Raw genomic sequence first — 27699 nt, 5'->3', positions numbered from 1 at the left:
CAAAGGCTACTTTAACTTGGCACCAGACTGAAGTTTGGGTAGGTTGCTGTCATTCATTAAAAACTTGACCTCTCAAAAGCTGTGGAAAGTAACAAGCGAACTCATTATCCAAAGCAACCGCTGGGATCTTGAAAAGTATTATTTCAAGTCACCAGCTTGTGAGTAGGTTGGCTTGTTTGGTCTTCTAGCACATGCATTTTTGTAGCGTGCTGTTCCCCACTTGTGTAAATGGACCTCTTGACAGTGCAAGTCTGTGCAAACACTCTAAGCTTATGAGAGTCTCAACTAGACTACTTCTGTTCCAACAACTAGTAGTGCTCAAACTCTATATACTAAAGACCACTACTGAGTTTGCTTGTTCCTGTAGACGGTCACATTTTTGTATTTTCTGATCATTATCTGGCTAGAACTCCAAAGGACTAAGAGAACTAATGGAGACAGTTGGTCTCCATTACTATTATCCTGTAAAGTTACACATGCGTGAAAAAGTAATGTGTATAAATCCCTGCTGATATACTTGGGGCAGTCTTTAAAATTTCCATTTTAGATGCTAACACTACTGAAGTGAGAGGCCACTTTTCATTTTAAAACTTCAACAGGCATGAACAATTACATAATAGCATTTTTAAAACGTTTTTTAACATTTCATTTGGGTTGAACTTGTGCTTTATAGAGTTCTGTACTGTAAGCTTCTAGAATGTCACACGGGATATATAATCAGCATTTAGTATTTAAATAAATACAAGTTTGAGCAAAAAAAATGTTACAGATACATGTTTACCCCTTTTGAAAGGTTGTCATTGTTTATTGACGAATTCGATAAGCACATGTAATTTCTGAAATAATTTTTGACATCTAAACCACAAGATTAGGATATGGACAATAACTTGAGGAATGAGCCACTTTGTAGTGATGAATGAAGCCACTTTGGTGGTAGTAAGGAATACGTAACTGTTGAAATCCTCTTTTGTGCAGAACTTCGAGCTCATTTTGAACCAACATCAGAAACTGAAGGAGTAGACAAAGATGCAGATGAAGTGGATGATGATTACCAGCAAGCAGAGCAAAAAAGACACGAGGAACCACTTAACACCACTAGAATATGCACAGTCCCTTCTTCAGAGTGCCCTGACAGTCAGCAGCAGCTGAGTTTTCAATTAGGCAAACTTAAGCAAGAAACAAAAAGGTAAATAACTCCCCTGAACATACTTAGCTTTTTCATTTAGCCGCATGCCTGGTCATCTGTATGAATAACTAGAGGTGATCATGAAATCATGTTAAATGAGATTGTGACCGAATAATTAAAGTTCTTTCTGTGCTCATCAAAGTCGAGGCACAGTAAGTTTCTGCTGTGTTTGAGGGGAATTTGCACTTCTGACAAACTCACTCTGTATGATTCTCTAATGCATAGAACTAAAGTAACATAATTTTAAAGTGACTGAGATACACTCATTAGACTCTCTAATGTGATATTAGAACTGTATCACTTGAGGATCTTAACTAAATCCTTGGCTGTACTTTTTCAGCAATCACTTTCTCAGTAAGGCATGTCCAGGACCATCAAATTTCCCCCTGGTGTCCATACTTGAAAGACAATGGGAAACTTTAGCAAAACTGGGAGCACTGCCCAAAAGCACGCACCCATGGAAATGAAATCAATTTTCCCTAAGTTTTTATATAGGCCACTGATACAGGAAAAATAATGACGGGAAGGGAAAACTGTTCTGTCAATGGAACAAATCCATAGTAGAGGGGGGAATCCCTTGCTAAACAGGACAGAGCCTGTGAAAGCCAGGAGTTGCATATGCAGCTCCTATAGCTGCTCTTCATTTACACAGGGACATACTTCAGCTACACAGGAAGCTTTCCAGTTATTCGTTGAGAGGCTCCTGTGAACATGGCTCCACAGTGCACATAAAGGGCTATATAGCATTTTAGCTCAGAAGAGAAACAGGCACAATTACTGCAGCTTTTATGGTACCATGCTTATTTACAACTATACCTTCAGAATAAAAACTAGAGAATTTAGATTTTTTTAAAAAAATTAGAAAAATAAAAACAAGACACATCACTTTGTTAAGTTCCCCCTTATGTTAAGTATCTTATGTCAGACCTGACTCTGGTCCATATCATATTCAACAGGCTGCTGGAGAACCTGCTGCAGAGAGAGAGAGAATATCAAATGCTTTTACGGCAAACATTAGAGCAAAAAACTCAGGATTTGCATCTTCTTCAGCTACAGTTGAAAACTACTGGTAGGCATGAGAATGGAAGTCACTGCATTTTATCTTGATGCGAGGTCACATTAACAAGAAGTACAATTTGAACTGAATATTTTTATTAAGCTTTCAGACAATTAAGGTAGCGAAGTTGATTAATGCACATTTTGGATTGTTTCAGAAACTCAACTATCTCCTTCCACACTTGAGCATAATGTAGACCAAGACCTTATCAAGTGGCTGACACAACAAAGAGCAGATTCAGATGCAATTAACAGGGTAACATTAAATAAGGAGGAAAGCTCACATTTTCTCAACAGCAGCCATAATCTGAAAATATACTGATATTGATTTATTTTTCAGTTTGTTCAAGAAGATTACACACTTGATGATATTCTCAACAACATCACTAAAGATGATTTGCGATTCCTTAGACTGCGGTAAGAAAAGGATGAAATAGTTCTAGAAATGCTTTCCCCCTTTTTTTGCTTTTAAAATCTGGAAAAACCCTAAAAGTATTTTTTTTCCAATACAGAGGTGGCCTTCTCTGCAGAATCTGGAATGCAGTATTAAAGCACAGAAAAGTGAAGAATAAAGAGTTTGAAATGGAACGTTAGCACATCATCATAGTTATGCCATATGCTGCTGCTGGGTCTGTGAAGCAAACAGAGCAATCATTCCAATTAAGTTATTTTGTTTATGTACTGTATATATACCGGTCCTGCAAACCAGTTTAGTCTTTGAAAGTGTTTCATTAAAGGGGAAGAATATAATGCTCGCACAGTACACTGTTTTGTGATTTATTTTGAAAGTTAGCCATATTTCAACATAATAGTTAAGCACTGTATCACACATCAATATCTGAAATCATGTACATTTTTCGAAGTTATGTATATAGTGCCATCACTGGAAACCTACTTTTTAAAATTTAGATAAATTTTAAAATAAGCTTAACACATGCACTTTTTAACCATTTGGTATTTAAATTTAAGTTGGCACAATTCTAGCTGCTTTTTACCATTGTTTTACCGCTCTACCATCCTATTATTCATAAATAAACTTTGCTGTGTGTAATTGTCTGAGTGAAAAAAGCAGTTTGTCAAAAATACCTGAACATTTTGTAGGGATCCTAAATGAGGAGTTAGGTTTGAATATTTAAACTGTAAGGCTACTGAAAAGTTCAGCAAGATTAAGATACAAAATAGATACAAGTGGGTTGGTCCAAAGGTGTTTCACTCCATTGTCAGAGTACTGCATCCAGTCCACTAAAAATAAGTTTACATTCCTTGAGGCATGGAGAAAAGGGAGTCAGAAAGCAAGCCAGAAGTATGTGTTCGGAAGCTTTAATATACCACTTATTTTACACTATATAAAGATTCCATCCTCTTTTGCCAAACAGTTTTGATAAATAGTGCAATTCAGACCATGACAAGCTTGTATATAAATTAATAAACATTGCTTGATTCAGTTCTGTTGTTGAACAGCTCAGTCTCTGTTTGTTTTGCTGCTAAAGCCACTTTTCATATGTAAATGAGCAAATAATCTGGTTCCTATCGCACAGAACAGATGCAAGAATTAAACCAAGTACAACAGCCATCCTTTAACTTATTGCTAGAATTATAACTCTCAAATTAGCCAGCAGATTTGTACCGAATCCACTGATTTGCGCCACGCACCTCAAAAGGTGGCTCATTACTATAGATGAAATTGCCTAGTTCTTCAAGAGATGGTTCTGGATCCGTTGTAGCAAACTGAGCTGCATCTTCAATGTGCTTCCTTACTTCCACATCAATCTCCTACATTAGAGAAGAGAAAGTGTCAACAGAAGCACAGCAAAAATCTCCATTTCCCCTCAATACCCTTAAAAATAATTAAACCATGTGTTAATTGAAATATCTAGGCCATAAATCGAGCCACAAAGTCAAATGAATGTAGATTTCAGAAATTAGTAAAGTGAAGGTCCATCAGAGAGTTTTTGGTCCTTTCTTAAATATAATGCTGATTTTGGATGAGCAATTCTGATATCTATCTATATATATATATATATATATCAATACATGAACACTTTGCTCTATATTTTGCATTTGATTATGACCAACTAGCAACTACTACAGAAGTGTGTACATTTCTGAACCAAGGTAATGCACAAGCTGTTTCCTATATAATGGGACATGTTATTACATCATAGACAGACTGATATCTTTGAATCAAAGTGTACCCAACTACACTACTTGTCTCCATTGTTTCCTATGAGCAAATGCCATGCTTTCTCCAAAGCAAAGTAGTCAGTACTAACAAGACAGCAACCACTGGCCAAAAGCCTCCAAATGCAAACAGGCCCAATAGAACTAACATCAAACCAGAGCATCCCAGAATCACACATTAATATGGCAAACTCAACACAACCAGTGTCAAACCAGTGAATCCAATTGTCTTATTAGACAGTTTTAGTGCTCTCCCTAGTATCTGATCCCATTACTTAGGAAAGCTCATTCCTTCCTGTTGCCCAAGAAACCTATGAAATTGAAGAAAAACAGGCCTGGGAGTCTTAAAATGCCAACCTTGAACATTTCTGACCCAATTATCTATATTCCAGAAAACTTGAATATTGCCAGATACCTGAACATATTTTAAAAATATGAATAATGCATTTATATATATATATATATTCAGACCATAAATATCTGCATGAACATCCATAACTCTAACCACTGCACCACACTGGCTGATGATGAGTCAGGTGCAAGGAAAAAGTACAATAAAATCCTAGCTATGCCACTGTCCTGGGCTCAGATAAAAAGATGACTGTAGAAGACAAATAAGAGATTCCCAAAGAGGATATTGTCTTCTATAGGGCAATAATGGTCAATTGAATGTATTTACTCAAAAGGAAGACAGTTCCAAATGTAAGATGGCCCTTTAAAAGTGTTATACAAACACAAAAAAATATTACTTGACGTTAACTGTATGGTTGCATGATTTTTTAATGACACACCTAGAAAAAACTTAGTCTCTTGGCATTTGAATAAATAGTGTATATGTATATAAGCTGCAACCACAGAATTTAAAACGAAGGCATATATTACCTTTAGCTCTTCCACATTAGCTAAGTTGTTGTTCACCATTCTGTCCTTGAGGAGAGTAATAGGATCACTTTTGCTTCTTACTTCTTGAATTTCTTCTCTTGTACGGTAACTGTAAAAAAAAGGTCAAGGTGGTGACAAGCACTGTGGCAGACTACTGAATTATTTGGAAGTGGTTCACAAAAGGACACGCAGAGATAGCTAACTAGATAGCCAACACTAACCACTACACTGCCTCTTCATATCAACAGATCATTCCTGTTTTATATGGGACTACCAGTAACCATAGCCTGAGCAGGGTGGCTTTCACCTTTTCAGTATCCATTTGGCTCATATTGGCTGCATTCCCTACTGCTAATATAAAGTTATAGACTAGGTGGTTTCATAAACCAGATAGCTTAATGAACTTTGCCCCCCCCCCAAAGATCACAGGCTGCCCACATCACTCCTGTATCCTAAAATATTTACTTTCAGAGTAAAAATTAGCTGCCTAAAAAAAGTACACTCGTATCCTGCATGAATCAGTTTTGGGCATGCCTCCGCTGACAGGAGGGAAATCTGCTGCACCTCTGCAGTGAGTGTGATTTCATCCCATCACACAATACAACACAAAACATGCCACCTCCACAAAGCAGGTAACTGGAAGCAGGGACAGCCACACTGTGCTCTAGCACACAATTTATTATGGAGTGGTTCCAAAGTAACTGTCCCTATCATCTGCTATTCATAGATGCATTTTGCTTGTATTGTTTTAAGCTGTTGTTCTATTTTTAATATATTTTATCCAATAATTAAAAGTGACTAGTAAGCCAGGATACAAAAGGCCAACTATATAGTCATGTACTAGCTCCCTGCATGTGGTAAGTAATTTGTATTTTAAAAATTCCCTTTTACTGTTGAATATGACTGCCTTCCCCAACAAAACTCATCCTTGTAAAAAGTCTACAAGCAAGATGTAAGGAAAGTAATTCTGGTTCTCAGAAAGATTGAGATATAAAACTAAAGGTCTACTTGAAAATTCAACTATTTTCCTGATACACATTATGCACAAGGAAAAGATAGAAAACCTACAACCTAAACACAACTTTTAGGTATACCTGATGCCAGGATCACTCATACTGTGTCCATGATAACGATATGTCTGTAGCTCCATCACAACAGGACCCTTAAAAAAAAAAGTAGTTTTAACAGCTAAGGCCAGCTAATCTGAATTAGCTGCATGTGAGCACTTTAGGACAATTTACAAAATTATTATTTTTAGACCACTATTACTTCAGAGGTCCACAAATTTTGGATCCCTCTTTTAATTGCAGCACTACATTCTGTTACAGAATCAAAATTCTACCTCCCACCCAAATGAACATTAAATATTGGAAATTGGATTCGGACTAATTATAGAGCAGAAAATCAGGACCTTGTACCTTGGCTAGATGTGTATGCTGAAAATGCAAGAATAAATTCTTTAACTCCAGAGCTCTAGCTACACCTGAGCTACGTTCACATGAAAGAAACCAAGTGAAAACTATAAATGAGCAATTAAGCTAAAACATACTTTGCCGGATCTGCAATGGTCAGCAGCAAATTTTGTTGCTTCCCTTACAGCAAGAACATCCATACCATCAACCTATTAAAAAACAAACAGACAAAATTACTATTAAGATTTAAGCTGAATAATACAGGTTCCATTAACAGTCATTCCAAATGTATTATCTCTCTTAAATAGAGATGGGCCTGAACCGAAATATGAACCAAAGTTCGGCACGAACCAGGCCGGTTCATGGTTCGCAAACCAGTGGTTTATCAGAGCCCATTTCTGACGAACCGCCACAAACTTTAGGCTGTTTCATTTGGTTTGTTTTTTGGTTCGTTACTGCAGACAGCCTGGTGCCAATGAATCAGTTTCCTAGGCAACAGATGGACCTCCTGCAGACCTTCTGCTGGCTGGGAAGTGACCTTCTGCTGACCATGAAGTGAAGATTTGCTGACCTGTATGTGATGTTTTCACAAACCAAACGAACCAGTTCGCGAACCGGGGCAGGTTCGTGAAAGTTCATGGTTTGTGAAATGTGATGAACCACGAACCACACGGTTCGGATTTTTCCTGGTTTGTGCCCATCTCTACTCTTAAATCTTCTTTTAAAAATGGAAAATAGATTATTCTTACTCTAATTCCTGGAATGAAGTCTCCCCTTTTATAATAGTCTGTACTGGCTGCAGCTCTTTCTACCGACGTACCCATTCCATATCTGTTGTTCTCGCAGATAAAAACGCATGGCAGCTTCCACAAGGCTGCCATATTAAATGTTTCAAATATCTGACCCTAGAAGAGAAAAAGATTTTGAACATTTTTACATTGTCTATTCAGCTTTCTCACATAGTTATCCAATCTGTGTTCTATATATCCATGCACACTTCCAAAATTTTTCACTTAGCAAAGACAGCCCAGCTGATTTCAGTGTAAGAACGTAAAAAAAGAGTTACACTCCACTAAGCCCACTGGGCTTCAATGGACTTAGAAAAGTGTACCTTTGTTTAGGACAGCAGTAGTATTTACCCAGAATATTTATGTCCAATTTTTCTATTATATATAATTCTTAAGGTGGCTTAGTATTGTTACACTAACCAATATAGCACATGTAAAAACAACAGTCCAATATAACCTAAAAGGCTGGCCAGCAGAAACCTAAAATGCAAACGAAATAGTAATTAAACGGGAGTAAAAACCAACTTAGTAAACCAACTTATGAACCAGTAAAGAACAATTTATATACACCAATTCAACAATTAAAAATGGGCAAAAGAAACTTTTCTTTATCCTTGGTATGTTTTTATATCTTTGTAAATGGACATTATTGTTGTTGTTAGCTACCTTGAGTGCATAAAGCAGGATAAAATGTTTAAATACACAAATTCTCACCAGGAAATTAATCTAAACTAAAAAAAGCAGGGCAAAGAATCATTAACAGCTAGTATAAGAAAATTGCAGCATTTGAAAGGCCTTGACGAGGGTGTTCCACAATTAGAAGGAAACAGCTAAAACCCATATCTCTGTCAGCCTCAGCGCAGCTAATTTATTTATTACATTACATTTCTAGACCACCCTCCCCATCAGATGGGCTCAGGGCGGTGTAACAACCAACAATTTACAACATATAATTAAAACAATAAAAACATCATGAATAAACATTTAAAACATTTTTCCATATACAATAAAATTTCTCAATGGTGGATATAAATATTAAAATTCAGCATTTTAAATGCAGGGCCTGGGTCTTACAAAATGCCCTGCATCAGACTTTGTGAGCGCCTGCATGGGTGGTGGACGTTCTTCAATGGTATGGTCGGCAAGAGGACAGCCTAGCCCCCACCAAATGCCTGGTGGAACATCTCCATCTTGCAGGCATGTAGAATGGGGTACCAGAAGCTGATCCCCAAGGCATGGTCAGGTTTACAGGATGGAGATGAAGTACCCTCATCCTAACACAATAGGGATTTGAAAGTTCAAACGAGCTCTTTGGAAACAGATTGGTTACTAATATAGCTGAGCCTTAACTCAGCTGTATGGATCCCATAGCAGGCTGCAGTTAATATCCAATAATGCTTCCACGAAAAACACACCACCTGAACCAACCAGATGTCTCTGGGAAGTCTCAAAGCATGACATCAAGTTACAGCTTTTTCTTACTGTTCTCACCGCAGCAACTGGTGTTCATTTCTGTATATGAGGTGATTACGACCATCCAGTTTGTATCAACTAGTCTGGTTGGCAATGAGTTCCCAGTACAGAAAGCTTTCCCCCAAATACACATGGAAGCCTTTCCCCAGGGATTGAAGCCTAAGGCATCCTTTCTGGCTGCTCATATCAAAGCACAGTATGAATATTAACTCTTTTCCTTTCAAGTTATAAGGCTCTGGAACATTTACCTGATTGGCAGCACCATCTCCATATAATGTCAGGCAGATTTCATCTTTGCCAAAATACTTGCATGCTAAGGCAATGCCAGCTCCCAAAGGAACCTGAAATGAATTACAAGGAACCGTTCTAGTCAAACAAAGAAGTTTATCAAAAATAGTATTGCTAGCCACATGTTACTACCAAGGATTAATAAAGAGGAAATTATTTAATCTTACTAAATATACATTTGCCTTTTGCCTTTTTAGAAGTCTTCACAAATTAAGAGTACGTGACAAACTTTATACTAAAGTAGAACTTAAGCAGAATTACTTGAAAGGATATTTAATTAGCAGAAACACTAAGAGCAGGGACATAGCCCAATTTTGGCATGCTTAAGCCCACTAAACTAACTGCTTAAGTGCATCAGATTTTGTTCTGGATTTTCACTCAGGCCTAACCCCCCCACAACAGACTTTATTTATATTTATGTACTTTATTTATATTTGTGTGCCTTACTTGGACTCTGACCTGGATAGCCCAAGCAAGCCTGATCTCCACAGTTCATGGCTGTATCTTCTGTGCAGTCCCACATGGGAACTGCACATATGCAGGCCAGCCGCGGACATATCAAAGCTCCAAAAGGCATGAGATGCTCGCCCAGTCTTTTTGCGCGCTTTTTGAATGGGTGCAGCTATAAAAGGAGGGGCGAGTGGATTCCTCCCTCAGTTCTTCTTTAGCTGCCACTGAAGGACATACTTCAAGCTCCTCCTCAAATCTGAGCAAGAAGAAAGTGAGAAGATGACCTTGAAGGCGCTCTTCAAGAAGTGCCTCAAGTGTAGATCCAAGATGGTCCAATCCGATGGGCATGAGAAATGCCTCATGTGCCTAGGAGAGGCACACAATACCGTGTGCTGTGGCGTGTGCAAACAATTCACGACCAAGGCCCGACATGAACAGGCATTGTGCCTAAAAATGGCACTATGGGAGTCAGCCCTCCACAGTATATCTGACTCCGAGGTTTCGAAGGCCGCTAATAAAGGACCGCAGTGACCAGAACGGGCCTTCTTTGTACCTCCAATTTCAGCACCAAGCCCCAACAATACAAACTAGTCAGTTCCTAAAGATTCTGGCCCATCGCAGTCTTCATCTGAGCTGCTGTCAAAGAAAGCCAAGCTGAAGTCGAAGCATACTGAAAAATGCCCGACTCCAAAGCCACAAAAGAAAAAGCGGTCCTCAATTTTGGCTCCATCTGCCTCTGCAACGTCCAGCCTGCCTGCGGTTCTGAGAACTCCCTTGCCAACTCCTAGACGCTGATCAACTTCGGCTCTTGCAGTTTTAAAAGGCAGGATTCCAGACCTCATGGATCTAGGAGTAGCTTTATCCCCGTTACCACATTCTCTAGTGCGATCTAGCAGAAGGAAGCAGCTTTTTTGGCTCCAAATGACACTGAGAGTTCTCTAGTGGTTGTTAGAAGTCACAGATGCCCATGGGTTTCGTATCCTTATGAATCTCCTTACCATTATTATGCCTACGGCATAGAAGGATCTCCAGGTCTCTATCCTCTGCCTCAATACTACCTGCACGATGATACTACCCTCCAGAGCCCCATCCTTCAGTCATGAAGACGAAGCCACCTTCGGTTCCTCCAACAGTTCCTGAAGACACTCGGTCTGCAGAACCAACACTTGATCCAACAATGCATCCCAACAACGGTTCCAACTTGGCATCCGAGACATCCTCTTTCGAGTGTATCACAGAGGACTCTGCTGTGTCTCCCACTGAAGACCATCGCCTCTACTAGTCAGAATGGCAAGGTCATTGGAAATTGAAGTAACTTGTTCAGCTCCAACTGCGTTCTCCACTCCAAAGCAACAGGCCCAGTGGCATTCCCAATTATGCAGGGAATGACAGATGTCACAAAAGAGGTTTGGTTAACTCCAGCATCCACGATGGTGACCTCAAAAAAGTTAGGTAACTTATATAACACCAAGCAAGATGGGGCTGGGTTCCTGTTTAATCTCCTAATGGTAATTCCATTGTTACAGAAACCCTACAAAGCAAGGGTCTTCGATGGGGTGCTGGTAATTCTGCCCCCACAGATAAGGAGGGAAGGAAGCTTTATATTTTGGGGAGAAAGACTTATACCTCATCAACCCTGAATTTCCATATTGGCATATAAGAGGCCATTATGGCCAGATACCAACTGTTCCTTTGGGACAAGATAGGTCCTTACTTAAGTCTCATCCCTTATAAGAAACAGGCATCTCACAAAGATACTCCAGGGAGAAGCCCTTCAGCTCTCAAAACAGCAAATTCTCACTGCAAGGTGCATTGGAGATTGCTCCGCATGAGCTACGGTTCAGCCACAATAATTTGGACGCATATGTGGCTTAGAACCACTACATTAGCCCACACCATAGATTAAGGGTTGAAAAATCTACCCTTTGAGGGAAATGATCTTTTCTCATCAACCACTGACGATGCCTTCAATAAAATAAAGGACTGCTAGGACCCTAGGTATTACCCCAATCATACCTTACAAACACCCATTCCCTCCTAGACCTTATCCTCACTACAACTCCAGATACAGTCGGTTTCCGTCTCAATCCAACCAACATTTCCCTTGGAACCAGCAACATACTACTTCCACGGTTCCATCCAACCAACCTTGACGGAGGTATTACCGTCATAAGTCTAAGGATGGTTCCAATTCCCCCAGAGAGCAATCGGGCTCCACTAAACAACGTTTTTGATGCCAAGCCGTCTTTCTCCCTTCCCATTGGTCAATCCTTACCTGCATAGGAGAAAATTATCCAAGAACTCTGGGTATTGTCAATAGTTCAGGAAAGTTACTCCCTAGAGTTCAAAACCATTCCTCCGAACGTTCCTCCCCAGTTGTGCCCTGCCCTGTCTCAAGCACTTCTGGTGAAGGAAGAACAGAGTCTATTGTTGAAACAGGCAACAGAACTGGTTCCATCGGGATTTTTTCCCACTATTTCACAGTGGACAAAAAGTCTGGGGGCTCCCACCCCATCTTAGATATCTGTTTTATAAACAATTTTATTGTTCCAAAAAAGTTCAGAACGCTATCGTTTAAAGATGTTTTACCTCAACTGGAAAACCACTGTTGGTTCATTACTAAAGATTTAAAGGGCGCTTACTTTCACATCCCAATGAATGTGTTACAGAAAATATCTCCATTTCCAATGCGGGTCCAAAAGGTGCCAATACAAAGTCCTTCCCTCTGGCCTTTCCTCTGCCCTTCGGGTATTCACCAAGGTCATGTCAGTACTGGTCAGCTACCTCATGGAAAAGGGTTGCAATGTATTTCCCTATCTGGACGACTGGCTTATCGTGGGCCAATCCAGAGAGACTGTCTCTCACCACACCTCATTAGTATTGTCAACCCTCCAGCAAATGGGTCTAAGGGTCAATTTGGAAAAGTCTTCTTTGGTTCCACAACAGCGAGTAACATTCGTGGGAGCAGTGTTGGACTCCACACTGGCTTGGTTTTTCCCACCAAGGAACGGACTCGATTCCAAGTCACTCTGAACAAGGTGCATTCTTTCAAATGCCAAAATACAAGGGAAATCCAAAAACTGTTAGGTTTTATAGCCTCTCTGACACTGATAGTTCCATTTGCCAGGCTTCGGCTCTGGCCATTGCAAAATTGGTTAGTCAGGGTTTTTCATCTGCACTACCAGAACAGATACAAGTGGTTCTGGGTTCCAAGGATTATTCACAGATACCTGACCTGGTGTAACAACAAATGGAACCTAATGGTAGGGACCTCTTTCGGTTCCAGTCCTATCCACCTTACATCTTTATAGACGCCTCCGTCGAGTTGTGGGGCTTACTCTGGAGACAATCAGTAAAGGGCCTCTGGTCTCAACATGAGTCCAAGTTACACATTAACCTTCTGGAGCTAAGGGCTATACGGTTTGCTCTGAAAGCCTTCCTCCACCTTGTCAGAGGCAAGAATGTTCAGATATGCACGGACAACACAACTGCCATGCATTATCTGAACAAGCAGGGGGGCACGATCTCTCTCTGTCCCTCTTCCGGGAATCCTCCCTGATTTGGGAATGGGTGGTCCAGCATCAGGTTTCCCTGAAAGCCATTAACATTGCTGGGGAAGACAACATTCTGGCAGATGCCCTGAGTCAGTTCAGGGACCTCAATTACAAATGGTCCATCCACATGCATTTCCTTCTACCCTTATTCCAACAGTCGGGGGTTTCCAACTATAGACCTCTTTGCTACTTGTCTCTAGGAGTAGTCAGGAGTCAGGAACATACTTTTACAGGCCAAGTAGTCAGGAACATACTTTTACAGGCCAGAAAATATTCCACCCAGAAGTCATACTCTGGCAAGTGGAAATGTTTCTCCCTTTGGGCTTTTGAACAGGGCTTAGCCCCTTCTTTGACACCCTTGCCAACTATCTTAGACTATCTGGTCCTATTAAAGAACCAAAGACTCTCTAACTCCTCTGTGAAGGTCCATCTAGTGGCCATCTTGGCTTATCATGAAGGGGTGAAGGGTAGGTCCCTCTTCTCTCAACCGGAATGTAAATCTTTCCTTAAGGGGTTGGCTAATGTTTAACCTCCAGTGTCCAAACCCACTCCTCAATGGAGCCTATCTTTGGTTCTGGCAACCCTCATGCATAAGCCTTTTGAGCCTCTAGCTACCTACCCTCTCAAATTTCTGACAGCTAAGATGGCCTTCTTAGTGCCATAACATCAGCTAGGAGGCTGAGTGAACTGCAAGCCCTGACATATGATCCACCTTTCCTAAGAACATCTGCAGACAAAGTGATTCTCCGTCCCAGCCTCTAGTTCCTTCCCAAGGTAGTTTCTGCTTTCCACCTCATTACTCTGCCTGTGTTTTTTCCTTCGCCTTCTACAGAGGCTGACAGACTCCTACACACTTTGAATGTCAAACGTGCACCGTGTTTTTACCTGGACGGGACTATTGCTTTCAGAAAGGACCCTAATCTATTTGTCTCTTTTAGGATATCTAAAAAAGGACAGAAAGGCATTGCTCAGACCATCTCCAGCTGGTCGGTGTGGCTCATTAAAGAATGTTTATAAGTAATCCAAACAACCTTGTCCTTCGAACATCAGGGCACATTATACAAGAGACAAATCTACCTTGTTAGCATTTAACTTGGGCATTCCACTCATGGACTTATGCAAGGCGGCCACCTGGTCAATGCCTGCCACCTTTATTCAGCATTATGCCATTGATACAGACTCCAGAAGGGATGCTGCAGTCGGCAAAGCAGTCCTGAAGTCTTTTCCAATGAAGAGCAACATGCCCACCTCCTGGGTAAGTTAGCTTGCTAATCTCCCATGTGGGACTGCACAGAAGACACGACGATGAAAACAGGGTTGTACCTACCTGTGTGTTCTTCTGTGCAGGCACACATCCCTCCTTCCTTTCCCTGCCATGTGCTCTTTAATATGCTAATTTCTTCTTCACCGGCAGCTTAGTGAACTGAGGTAGGGATCTGTTCGTCTCGCCTTTTATAGCCATGCCTTTTCGAAAAGAGTGCGAAAAGGCTGGACTAGTGTCTCGTGCCTTTTGGAGCTTTGATACATCCATGGCTGACCTGCGCATGCACAGTTCCTACGTGTGCCTGCACAGAAGAACACCTGATAAACAACAGTTACAGATAGGTGTAACCCTGTTATCTCAGAAGCTAAGCAGAACTGACCATGGTTAAGTAGTTGGATGGGAAACCTCCAAGGAAGACTAGGTGCATTATGCAAAAGAGGCAATGGCAAACCACCTTTTTTAGTCTCTTGCCTAGAAGATACCAACAGGGGCCACTATAAGTCAGATGACTTGATAGCATTCTCCACCACAACCTTACCTGGGCACCAACTCCCTAATGTCATTGGTTATTGTCCGCAGCCCATTTTAACATTATCCCTTGAGCAGAGCTAACTGGAAAGTTCAGGGAAATACCCCATGAGCAGAAGCTATGTCCCTGTGGATCTGAGGCTCTTGAATCTATTACACATTTTCTGTTTTCCTGTAAGATGTATGCTCAAGCAAAGAGCTAATAACTTCACCTGGCTTGTGGCTACCTTTCCAGCCCACTCTGTGGATTTCCATTTGTTAACTCTCCTTTCGGGATCTGATTTTTAAAATTTACCAGTTTCATCCTTTTATTGTGCGAACACTCTGATTCTGAACTGTGTATATACATGCACGTTTGTATTGGGCCAAACCCAAGTAAGTCCAAAAAGCTGCACTTTATGGACTATTTTATCGAGAATAAACTTTGGAATTTACCTGGGCACCAACAATACCATTACCACCATAGAAGTTTTTGGCATACATATGCATAGAGCCTCCTTTGCCTTTGGCACATCCACCTTTTCGACCTAATATAATTTAAGAAGAAAATGTAATTTAATAATCTGATATTGTGATCAAATATGATAAAGAGGACAGGACAAGGCCTTCCTCTGCCTCCTGTACCCTTCCCTTGTTGACTAGTGCTTAAAATTAAAAAAAATGTAGTACAGCCAAGATAATACATACAAGAAACTGCAATAAACTACAGCCTTATTCCCTTTATAAAAATGCTCTCAAGAACAATTCAACTTTACACATTCTGTGGAATAATACAAGTGTCAGAGCCTTCTAGACCTCCTCAGACAGTGCTCTGTGTACCAGCTGTGCTTAGGACAACATTGGTATTTACCCATGTAAAGTACAGTGTCCTAAACTTGAGGGTAACCCATATAATGTGTAACAGGTACAAGGACAACAGCATAAAACATGACTAGTATTGCCACTTCACAGGCAAACATGGCAACACAAATGGTTGACTATGGATACATACTAATTCAATTGTAAAGCTACCAAGTGTTCTATGTACATGTGTGAATCAGTCTGCTGCAGGTTAGACCACAACTTGCAAATTCAGTGATATCTTCCTAGGAAAGTTAGGCAGTTTAGAGATTTCAACCTTAATCTCCTAGTGAATTCATTGACTATATTACTGAACACAAACCTGTGAGCTCAGCAAGGATTTCACGAACAGAAACACCACGTGTATATGTAAAGGCATGACCCCGGTAAGCAGTGATCAAATGATCTGTTTTATTTATGGCAGCCTCAAGTCCAACACAGCAGGCCTCCTGCGATAAAAGAAAGAAAACTGAAAACATCATATAATGCCATATTTGACATACAAAAATAAAATGGAAAGCATTGTATAAGCTCTGAACTAACAGTTCATGCAGGAATTAAGCAAAAAATTGAAAAAAACTTTCCTTAGGGAAGACTAATCATAGCATACAACCACTGCATATCATGTGATACTAAAGTTACAATAAGAGCTGGCAATGAAAGATCTGTATGAGGTCTATCACCCTGCTGGCTAAGACTATACAAATGCTAACATTCTATGGAAATGACAGAGCTTTTTCTTCTCCTAATTATTTCTAACTCTGCTTATGGACTCTAGATCACAAGTTGTTTTTTTGAGACTGTTAGCTTTCTTATTGGTATAACAAAGAGGTAACTATAACCAAAATTCAGACAGCAGTAGCACCTCTCCTTGATTGAGGCTTCACAACTACCAATGTAACTCAGTGGAATTAGTTCTGTTCCTTTTCTCATTGATGCTGCCATTAAAATACCACAGATGAGCTGGGCAAACCAATATGTTAATATGGCCCTGGCAACATGGTAAGCCTGCCCCCCAAAACACCAAGTATTACGGTTCAGAAGCAGGATGTGTTATATTGTCAATGAAAAGCATGATTTTATACAAGTTCCTCTGAAAAGTTATTAGCTGATAGTATGAATGAGGTCTGGCAAGCCCTTGGAGTGTTTTGCCTTCAAAAACAAGTACTACTCAGCATATTATGTAATGAAGACCATTATGCTTTCCAGAAGACAAAAAAGTCCCAGTAAGGTAAATATAGTAGGATCAGAATTTCCCTATATGGGTATATATACTCAGGTCCCTTGTAAGTGTGCTTTTGATATCCCAACAGTACCTTCTATTGGATCATGAAAGAGTGTCCAGTTATACAAGGTATAATTTGCATGTGGCTAATTTAAATCAAAAGATATAAATTATTGGATTTTCAAGTGCAGTCTAATAAATGTTACAACTAAAGTAATTTGAAAATAAAGGAACTCCTTATATTGAGATGTTAAAAGCATCTGTCTTGCCAATGTATTTCTTGAAAGTTAAAAGTTATGGATGTCAGTGGAAACATGAACGTTGGAGAAAAGACCCAAAAGCCTGAAGTTACATCTTAATACTACGCCAACTGAATGAAAGGATGTCTCAGAAGAGAATAAATTATGAAGAGTGACTTTGAAATGCTGAGCCTGAGAGGTCCATTCAGTATCCTAGAATTAATGATACCTGAGTTGAATTAAACAAAATATCAGAAGAATTCTGGAACAATACATAGCCACAGGGCTTAAAGGAAGAGCCTAAAGACTCTTACCTGAAGCTCTCCATATTCAACAAGAGATGCTGTATATTTTATTTATTTTTATTTTAAAACATTTGTATGCTGCCTTTCTACCCAAATAGGATCCCCAAGGCAAAATACGATTTAAAAAAATGTAAGAAAACCCAGGAATTAAGCCAGCACAAGAAACCTTGAGAGGCAAGGGAGCCTAGTCAAGTGGTCTCAAAAGAGACATGTGGCAATGTTTTGGGTACTATCAAGGATGCTGTGATTGTTATCCCCTTGGGAAACAGACTGGGTGTTAAAATAAGCTAAAATGAAGTGTATACCTCTGTCTTCACTCTAGTCAAGGAAAATGAAGAAAAGTCAGAAAGTCAGATGGGTTTAGTCAAGCTGGTTAGGGTGCCGGGGGCGGGGGGGGAGGTTGCATGAATCCTGAGCCTCTGATAGATAGCTGGCTTTAAAGGATAATTTAAATAAATTATATTTAAATTAGAACGGGCAAGAGAATGTCTAGGGAGGCACAGCTAATTTGCAGATTCAATGTAATTATACTTCCATGTAACCACATGCTTTTAATCCTTTGCTACATATATCAATTTGTTTTTCTGTTGTTTTGTTAGCTGTGTGTTCAGTTAATCCTTCTACCATGTGTGTAATTCCACTTTGAATCTGTACTCTTAAGGGACTTAGAATGGGTCAGGGTAGAATGGAAATCAGTGGGGAACATGGGGTCAGATTTGAATGAAGGGTGAAGCTGTAATGACTGGAAGGGCAGAAATTAGGTATATGAAGCTGAAGGGCAGAATATATTGGTCATAACATCCATTTGATAAGTACAGAGGCATCTGTGCTCCATTTTTATTTATGTACTTCATTTATACCCTGCCTTACTCCCCAATGGGAACCCAATACAACTTATATTGTTCTCCCCTCATCCATTTTATTCCCACTACAGTCTTGTGAGTTGGGTTAAGCTGAGTGTGTGTGACTGGCCCAACATCACCCAGCAAGCTCCCAAGGCAGATCAGATTCAAACCTGGGATTCCTAGATTCTCGTCCAACCACTACATCACACTCAGTACTAAGCACCTGGTAGTTGCGTTTTGTAGCGAATGAAAATGAATCAGTGACACATCACGCAAATATGGAAAAATTAGGAAAAAAATGGAACCTCCCTTGAAATGGCACCTCCTGGGATTCGTAGAACATTCAGGAAGTTAATGAACTTGATACTTGCCCACTTTGGGAAATGCTAGATTATATCTGAACTTCCATCAGATATATTTAATGAAAAAGCAGCTAAAAAAATAAAACTCATATCTATCCCGGCATGTCTCACTCTGTCACTGCTGTGAACAAACTGCAGACTATAGTTGGGGGTGTATTTGATAAGCTTAAAGTAGTAATAGGATTGGATCCCACATAAGAAGCCTGCTTACCAAATTGATTTCTGTCACTCTGGTGACAAAACAGGACTTCTTTACCTTCCTCACTTCTGCTACAGTCAGAAATGCTGCCCAAAATGCTGTGGGAGCTCAGGGGATCCACAGAAGCAACATGAAGAGGAAACTGAAGGCCTGCTTCAAGAGTGGGGGCATGAATCTTCACAATCACCCACCTGACCATCATATAAATGACAGAAGCCACGGATAATCTTCTGTTTGTACAACTGGTCTGCTTTCAGTTCCATACGCCGAATAGTCTGCATAGTCCTGTAGTACTGCAGACCTTGCTCTCGAGTCATAATTGCTGTAGTGGGTGGACCTTCCTCCAAGCGATGAAGATCATATTTCTGGAAAGAAAAAATGACCAAGTCACTTCCAATCTTTTCATACAAAGAGACTTTTTATACAAGTTCCTCTTGGCCTAGTAGGAAAAAAAAGACAGGCACAATATGAGGGCCAATGGCAACCTGGGGTAGGGTAGGACACTTTGTAGTGAGGAAAAGGTATTGGGGTGGTGAAGGGTTAAATCCCTGCCACTGCAATACCAATCCAATACACACTCACTGTCAACTTGAAAAAATAAAATAAAGCAAACCTTGGGAGAGTTGATCCCTTCTCCTACATAGTATGTAGCTTTAATATAAGTGCTTAAACTTTAATATGTACTAGATGCAGAGTGGTTCTTAAGCAAATCAGAACGTAGCATCTCTCTAGACATCTCACAGTGTTCCTACGCTTCTGTGTCTACACAGGACAGGTTGTACTATGAAAGAAGAGCAGTCATATACAGATCTGGTTTCTTACTACCCATAACCTGCCATGGCAATAAGTATCATTGGCTGTATATGCCAGGTGTCTTTGTAGATTTGATAAGCAAGAGTATCTTCAGCATTTGTAAGAACAGTGCAGGGAGTCCATGCCACCTAGCTTTGGCAATGAATCCACTTTCCCTACAAGGAAGAGCTTCAGTTCTCGAGACTTTCTACTTTAGAAAAAAAGTTGACCAACGAGTAACATGATAGAAGTTAATGAAATTATGTGTTGTGTGAAGGAAGTAAATATAATTTTCCTCCCCCGACTAGAAATTGGGGTCACACAATTAAGATTTGCAAGTATTCTGAACAAATAAAAGAAATTCTTCACACAACATGTGATTAGCTTGTTAAATTCACTGCACCAAAATGAGAAGTAGTCATTGGCTTAGACTCTTTTGGATAGAAGAATGGACTAATTAAGAATAGGCATTTATTAACGGCTGCACATTCTGAAGAAGCATAACTCTGACTGCTAACAGTGAGGAAGGTCTGGTGCTTTTATGCCACGATTGTTGGTTTCCTGGAAGCATCTGGCTGGTCACAATTGAAAAGAGGTGCTGATGAAACACTGATCTGATCCAGCCAGGCTTTTCTTATATTGTATGGTCCTGTGCACAAAAGCTGCGTGCCCAATATAGGCAGGGCTTAGTATTCACAAAGAAAAAAGTTTAAACAACATTACAGCACTCCTTATGTGTACATTTGACAGTAGTCCAAAATACTTTACATTTTTTAAAAATTACTTTTGAAAGCTGAGAAGATTCAGATAGAGAAGGTGTACTGAAATATCAGTACAATATTTTGTAAGCAGCAAATAAGTTAACAGCATAACATTGTATTGAACATTAACTACATAAAGTAAAGCAAACAAGCAGCTTACCTTAATGTCAAACGAAGCCTCATTTGCAAAATCTGCATAGTTACGAGCTGCGACAACCACACGAGCAGCCTTGATTAAAAAGGGAGGATGGTGGAAAGAAGTTTAGATGGCTTTTACATTTCAAAAAGTCATTCACAGTAGACCCAGGATAAAGAACATTCCAACTTCAATGTCCAATAATTTAAAACAATCTCAATTTGTAACATGTATTCTACACATGGCATTCACACACAAAAACAATTTATACACTAATCATCACTATTGCTTTCTCTCAAATAACATGGACAGCCTTTCCCCAGGGACCAATTAAGGTCTGTCCAATAAGTTCTGCTGATAGTGTGATCTACGCATCACATATGCATAGTAATAACTACAGCACAGCTCAAAACTATTAAAACCCATAATAAAAATACGTTACTGTATTTACCCAAAAGGATGACAACTCTGAATGTAAAACAATTCCTCTACAATGGGTTATACACAAAAGTTCTTTTTAATGATTGTATGTAACTGTAACTTGTATGCAAATTTAAGACAGAGTAACTGGGGGGGGGGAATCCTTCTCTTTTAAATAAATAAGGTATATTAAGATTGCCACAGTTGTCCTTTCTGACCCTTGACAGTGGATGACACAGTCCAGGTTCTAGGCTATTCCTTCTGTGGGCAGAGCACAAGAACCTGTAGCTGGATTCACACCAGATCACATTTCATAGAATCATAAGAGTTGGAAGGGGCCTTACAGACCATCTAGTCCAACCACCTGCCCAATGAAGGAACAACCTAAAGCATCCCCAACAAGTATTCATCCAGCCGCTCCTTGAAGACTGCCAATGAGGGGGAATCCACCACATCCCTAGGCAGTCAATTCCACTGCTGAACTACCCTTAACATGAAAAAGTTTTTCCTGACATCCAGTCGACACCTTTCCTCCTGCAACTTAAACCTATTGTTTCGAGTCCTATCCTCTGTTGCCAACCAGAACAGCTCCATTCCCTGCTCTACAAACGTGTCAGTTTTTATGTTTTGCCAGTTCAGGTTTACTTGCACTGATGTCTGAACTTACATCACACATGGACAGCACTCTGTGTGCTTGTCATGTATCTGATGAACCTCATGTAAAAATATTACAGAATCAGAGCAAGCTGGACTTTAGCCCAGACAGCTGTCTGCTAACCTCTACTCTTCACTTCAGTGTCCTAAATACCATGCTCTGTCTTCCTGATCCATGTCCCATCCAAAATGTTGGACCTAGCTGTGCCTCTAGAAGTTTTTATGGAATAAGAAAAACTTTTATGGATATCATTATGCTTCATAAAACTTAACCAATATCCTTCATTCCAAAGGCCTTTGCTTCAGTGCCTCTTAATTCTGATTTTTAAATCTTTCAATCCTAAGTGCAAAAGAGATCAACATGTACAACAGACTGCCAGAAAGCAAAGTTAAAAGGAGACAGCTACAAAGGGTTTACAATGAAGCGTTGCTGAGGTTTGGAAGGGATAAACACAGGATGGAAAACAAAGAAAAGAACAAAAGATGGCACAAAACAAGTAACATGGCCTTCATGGAAAAGGGTACATACTCAAGAATGGAATTAAACTAACACTCATTGTTTCTTAATGTGCTTTTAATGGCCCACTAGTATTCACAATCAGTGTAGTAAAACTGGTTTGTATGTGTTCAGATGGACAGATGTTTATCTGCTACAACGGGGTCTAGTAAATATTTTTGGATTAACTAGCATATCTATGGCACAGAAAGAATGAAGCATTAAGGTACAGATGTGAAGATACTAGAAAAGACAATGTTCTTCTCCTCTCTATGAATATTGTACGGAGTTTACAGAACTATGCCATAATCTTTGCACTGTCAGAGCTCCCAACAATTATAGTTGTACTGCAATATTCTACACGTGCAAACAGTGATTACCCATTCTCATTCCACATGCTGTTTGTGCACTCAGGGAATGTTCCATTTTATACTTACAGAAGCCCAAATATCCAAAGAAAAATAACATAATATAATTATTAAAGTGTTTAAGCTGCATTAGGTTTTTAAACATTGTCTTATAGATTTAAAAAATGGAAACAAGAAATTCTTGTTAGACTAAGCACTTCACGAATTCCAGGACCCTTTCAGCGGCCATTCTAAGCATAGGGATATTTATTTGTTTGTATTTTATAAATCTGATCACGGCTTCTATTTTGGTTATATTTAAAGTTCCCACCATCATGGAGAGGACAAAACTTTTAAAAATGGATTCTTGTGATTTGAGGTAGCACCCAACTCATAGTTTGGCTTTCTGATCAAAAGCCATGATTAATTAGGAAATGTTTCAGAAAGGCACACAAAACACTTTTACACTGCAATCCTAAAAAGAGTTACTCCAGTCTAAGCCCACTGATTTCAATGGGTTTAGACTGGAGAAACTTTTCTTAGGATTGCACTGTAACTGATCAAATTGTATGTGGAAACAACATAAAGTGAAAATAACAATGTGAGCCTTACCTCACTAACAGCTCCCTAAAGCAGCAGAATCAGGAAAGAACAAAAAACAGAAAAGATATCAGCTACTATCATATACAGCTCTAGGAATAATTTAAAAATCAATTAACTTAAGTGACTAATTTTAATTATCTAGGCCAGGCACCTATTTATTACCATTCATCAGTGTACTCTATAAAAGAAAGCAAAATTAACTTCTAATCTTATTTTTTAGCATTTTTATTTTTTAGCATTTCCTACAAATTTCAGCAAAAAAAGAAGTGACAACTTATGAACAGTAGAGAGTAATGCCCAATACTCCCAGAAGTGTGTGTGAATGTCTACACAAGCTATATAGGTGCCTGTCCCATATAGGAAAGTCTTAAATATGTGGAGTGTGCCTTATACAATCTGAAGATTCCACATGTTACTGCCATAGGCAATCCAATGGAAAACCTCCTTCCGGACAACATTAGAGAACTTTCCCTTCCTGAAGTTAAAATTGGAGAATTTGTCTTCACGTTCAAAAATTATAATAAAAATGTGCATCATTCAAAACAGGTCCTACTGAGATCTACTGAAAGGTACGGAGAAAAACCACAAGAGGTTCCCAGATGCAAATACGTTCAAATGTTGAATACTATTTTCAAAACTTACTTTATATATCAGTGATACACACTCCGGAGCCACTTGTGGCTCTTTGACATGTCACCTATGGCTCTTCTGAGCACCATTCCCCAATGTGGCACCTGCCCCATTTTTTACGAAAGTGAACAAGGCCCTTGCCTGGTAGGCTTGTAATTGGTAGTTGGCTCCTGACCTACAATGGTTATCCAGTCCTCCGGTGACAAGATGCAAGCCTCCCTGAGGAGTAGGCATCATACCAAGGTTGGAAATAAATGTGGCCCTGTGGTTGACGGTAATTGCAACTGTAGCTCTCCATGAGCCATGGAGTGAACAACACCGATATATATGGTATATGGGCTTGCATGCATGCATGTGTAAATGAAGGAAGAAGATAATGTCTGTAGAAGGGGAAAGAATTAGGTCAACCAAAACAGTACTGAAAAAATAGGAATACTTAACACAGAAACTTATTGGCAATTAGTTTGGCAAATCAAGCAAAGCGCTAATTTTTTGTATAACCTTCACTGGAAGTTAAAACTGATTAGTAAAGCCAGATCGATTAGTAAAGCCTATGCATTTGACTATTTCCTTTCTCACCCAGTCCACAAGCAATTAACTTCATCTTTCTGCCTCTGCATGCCTATCACAGAAGATAGTAGCCCTGTCAACATGACATGAACTGGTACAAACAAGGTCAATGGTCACAGATAGGAGCCAGAGAGCACACTGGCCTCATCCTCTGCCTACAACTAAGCATGCTGGTCCTGCCACCCATCCATACATGTTCACCGCTCACAGATAGAGCAGATCAGTAGTGGTATGCACGTAGGCTTCATTCTTGTGATCCGAACTTCTGAACACATATATATGAACCTTCGCTATTAAAATTAAATTAATTTCCATAGTCATGTTAAGTCCTGCAGAAATATATCAGTCTTGCATACCCACATGTAATGTATAATGGCTGCTATAAAGAGGCAAGATATTTCTATGTCTGGTAAACTACTAAGGTGGCTTCATATATCATACAAAGCCTACATATAAGAAATATTAATTTAGATTAATCCAGCAGCTTCACAATCCAACAAATTTCTGGGTGGGTTAAATTCTACATTATGGACAGTCAGGTTCTGTACTAAGATTAGCGCCATCCAGCAACAAGAGCTTTACAGTTATGGGCCACTCACTCTGATAGACATTCAAACCTAAATAAAGGAGGAACATTTAATTTCTTTCACAACTTTTGAAAACAATTTGCTTTTTCTTATGAATGAAACTGTAGACAAATTTTTCAAGCCTTTGATTCAAATCTGATAGAGCTACAGGCCGCCAGATAAAGTTACTTCATGAGCCATACCTAGATTGTGGATCACAAGAGAGTCACTTGTGACCCAGGTCTGCCTCAGAGACAAAAGTAATGGGAAATTGCTGTTAAGTAAACTCTTGCCATGTCACTGCTTCCTGTCTTGAGTGCTAATTTACTTTCATTAAATAGATATTATTCCACAAAGGTTCACAAAGTTTTGATATGGAATGCATTAGAGATTTTTTTTCAGCTAAGAAGTGGTTAACACAAGCCCAAGTACTAAACTGGGGGCTGTGTTCAGACAAACATGGACTTTCAAGAAAGTATTTGGATGTTCAGACAACACAGAATCCAATGTTACCATTAAAACCACCATGTGAAACAGACATGGACAATCTGGCAGGGAAGAACCTGTAACCTGCACAGTGTCTGTTATTACTACAGCACTGATTATGCCATTAGTTTTAAAGAAAATCCTTAATAAATAGGTGCCTCGGTTTAGTTTAGTAGTCAGGTGTTTAACTTCCAACTATCCCATTGTTAATTATATCCAAAAAAGATCCTGTATAGTTAGATTGTTGGAGTAGGACTGGGGAGATCTAGGTTCAATCCCAGCTACACTTCTTCAGCTATGAAGCCCACCACGCTAGTCACTCTAAATTGCAGTTGTCATGAAAATAAAATAGGGGATGAGAATTTATGCCAATTCTTTGAAAAGAATAGAATAAAAACATGGGAGATAATACAATCATTCAAGAAAGTTGTTCTCTCACACAGCTGAGATGATGCAAGTAAGTGCCTCTGAGGTCAATGAAAACTCAAGTTGCAGCATGGGCTCCCTTTAGTGAATGACCCACCAAACTTGTAAATTAATATCTGAATATCTCCCCAAAGAACATATGCTCTGTATTCTAAACCCAATCCCATGGATCATTATGTCCATAGGCCATATAAGTTTACTTGCATATACCTTTCACTTATGTCAGTGGAGGTCTATTTTGCTTCATCTAGATTGGGTATCCACACATCATGGAATACTGCGCTATAGCAACTGGACTCTCACCACACGGGAAAATGAAGTCGAGAATGATGGCTATACCACAAGGGCATCCAATCATGCATGGATACTGGAAATAATAACGTGTAACTTGCAGTTAGGAATCTTCTGCAGGAATCTAGTTTCCTCACCGAAGCAGCAATCAAGGGAACGCACTTGTTCAGGGGATGCAAAACACCCATCCACAGACTGCCAGGAGACACGTGGGCATATCATACTTTCCTATGCTTCCTTGAAGGGAAAAAGGGGAGCCTCTTTTCGACAGAATGCACCCATGTCCAAAAAGAAGAAGCAGTAATCATTAAAGAACTGAGGTGAAATTACTGCCTGAAAAGAGGCCTCGCTTTATCATCTGCTCCTTCCACCGATGTCCCTGTGAATTCAACACTAGTTGCATCCAATGCAGGGTTATGGGGGACAGGAAATAGCTCTTGTATGTTCATAACTGTACGAGAAACCGCCATACGCGTTGTGAGGCAGCGCGGGGGCGGCGGGAGACGAGCGGGGCTCCAACGACGCGAGAAAGGCCGCTGATCCGTTCAGCCCCCCCCCCCCCCCTATTTCTAAAGGGTAGTGTAGCCCCCCCGCCGCCGCCCAATTTTAGCCTCATAGCAGCCCTGGAAGGACGACTAAGCGCGGAGATCGGCTCAAGGTCACTCCCAGCGAGGAGCTGAGCCCGACCTCCGGGCTGCGATTCCGACCCTCGAAGCAGGCTCGGGGCCTTTCGGCGCCCTCTCCTCACTCACTCACCGGCTTGTGGGCAGCGGAGCCTTGCAGGAGACGGGAGAGCGCGGCCAGCAGCATCTTGCGCATGGAAGGCGGGGGCGGCGCTCCCGCGGGCTCTGAGGGGCCCTTCCCTCGGCTCCGGCCTTGTCGGGCGTTGAGTCTCTCCCGCGGCGAATGCCAGCGAGTCTCCTTCAGGCTTTTGGGCCCCGCCCGCCTCCACCACAGCCAGGCCGACTCGTCGCTTGCCCGGAGAGAGCTTTGAGGAGGAGGCGGCAGCGACGCTCGCTGCCCCCTAATGGACCTCGCCAGCACTCGCACAGTACAGCCAACGGGCTCTTCCTCCTACGACTGCCTCTCCTCATCGCCCTTCCCGCTCGAGCGTCTCAAGTCTTCTCACCAGCGCCACCGTGTAGACTGGAGGTGGGAAAGCTCGGTTTTAAATTTTGTCCGAAAGAACCAGAAACATTAAGAAATGGACGATTTCCAACACGAAAGTCTCATGAGTTACTTCGACAGAACGTGTGTATTTCTTAGCTTGCTATGAGGGCTACGTTCTAGGAAATAATGCATACCAGACGAACAAATCTCCCCTTCAGGTCCAAGAATAACAAAAAGTGTTTGTATGAGACCCACCCGCTGTGTTGTGGTCACACAGAAATGCTATTTAAAAGACCTGCTTTTTCGGCACAGAATGGACTGTAAAACCTTTCTT

The 27699-nt window shown here is 40.4% G+C and overlaps 2 protein-coding genes across 3 annotated transcripts in view; one reads left to right on the top strand and one right to left on the bottom strand.

Annotated features, from left to right (window-relative positions):
* Window positions 1–3277, top strand: part of MAP3K15 (mitogen-activated protein kinase kinase kinase 15) — a 107167-nt gene extending 103890 nt beyond the window's left edge. Inside the window, exons 25-29 of the mRNA XM_054974997.1 lie at window positions 976–1186; window positions 2143–2255; window positions 2401–2498; window positions 2583–2659; window positions 2755–3277. Coding sequence (XP_054830972.1) covers window positions 976–1186; window positions 2143–2255; window positions 2401–2498; window positions 2583–2659; window positions 2755–2836 — 581 coding nt within the window. The 3' untranslated portion in view covers window positions 2837–3277. The remainder of the gene's footprint in view (window positions 1–975; window positions 1187–2142; window positions 2256–2400; window positions 2499–2582; window positions 2660–2754) is intronic.
* A 269-nt stretch (window positions 3278–3546) lies between these two features.
* On the bottom strand, window positions 3547–27354 carry PDHA1 (pyruvate dehydrogenase E1 subunit alpha 1). Of its 2 annotated transcripts, XM_054974998.1 has the most exons (12): window positions 27012–27354; window positions 23296–23310; window positions 20791–20859; window positions 19269–19442; window positions 16225–16351; window positions 15498–15589; window positions 9227–9319; window positions 7467–7622; window positions 6855–6926; window positions 6400–6467; window positions 5306–5414; window positions 3547–4015 (listed from the first exon to the last, which is right to left on the bottom strand). In XM_054974998.1, exons 1-12 carry the CDS (start codon window positions 27072–27074, stop codon window positions 3851–3853), a joined length of 1203 nt encoding a protein of 400 aa, XP_054830973.1. In that variant the 5' UTR covers window positions 27075–27354; the 3' UTR covers window positions 3547–3850. The 2 variants fall into 2 exon arrangements, with proteins under 2 accessions (XP_054830973.1, XP_054830974.1); XM_054974999.1 differs by lacking the exon at window positions 23296–23310.
* Between the last annotated feature and the right edge of the window lie 345 nt (window positions 27355–27699).

This window comes from Eublepharis macularius, chromosome 3 (genome assembly GCF_028583425.1).
Source record: "Eublepharis macularius isolate TG4126 chromosome 3, MPM_Emac_v1.0, whole genome shotgun sequence".
Classification (NCBI taxonomy): domain Eukaryota; kingdom Metazoa; phylum Chordata; class Lepidosauria; order Squamata; family Eublepharidae; genus Eublepharis; species Eublepharis macularius.
Note: the sequence above shows the minus strand (reverse complement) of the source record. Positions and strands in the feature narration are given on the sequence as shown.

Coding starts and splice junctions, on each gene's coding strand:
- PDHA1 (XM_054974998.1), bottom strand. CDS start 27,074: ATGCGCAAGATGCTGCTGGCCGCGCTCTCCCGTCTCCTGCAAGGCTCC. Junction 16,352..19,268: donor GTCATTTATATGATGGTCAG/GTGGGTGATTGT, acceptor CTTTTATCGCAG/GAGGCCTGCTGTGTTGGACT. Junction 6,468..6,854: donor ACCATTGCAGATCCGGCAAA/GTATGTTTTAGC, acceptor TTTTTTTTTAAG/GGTCCTGTTGTGATGGAGCT.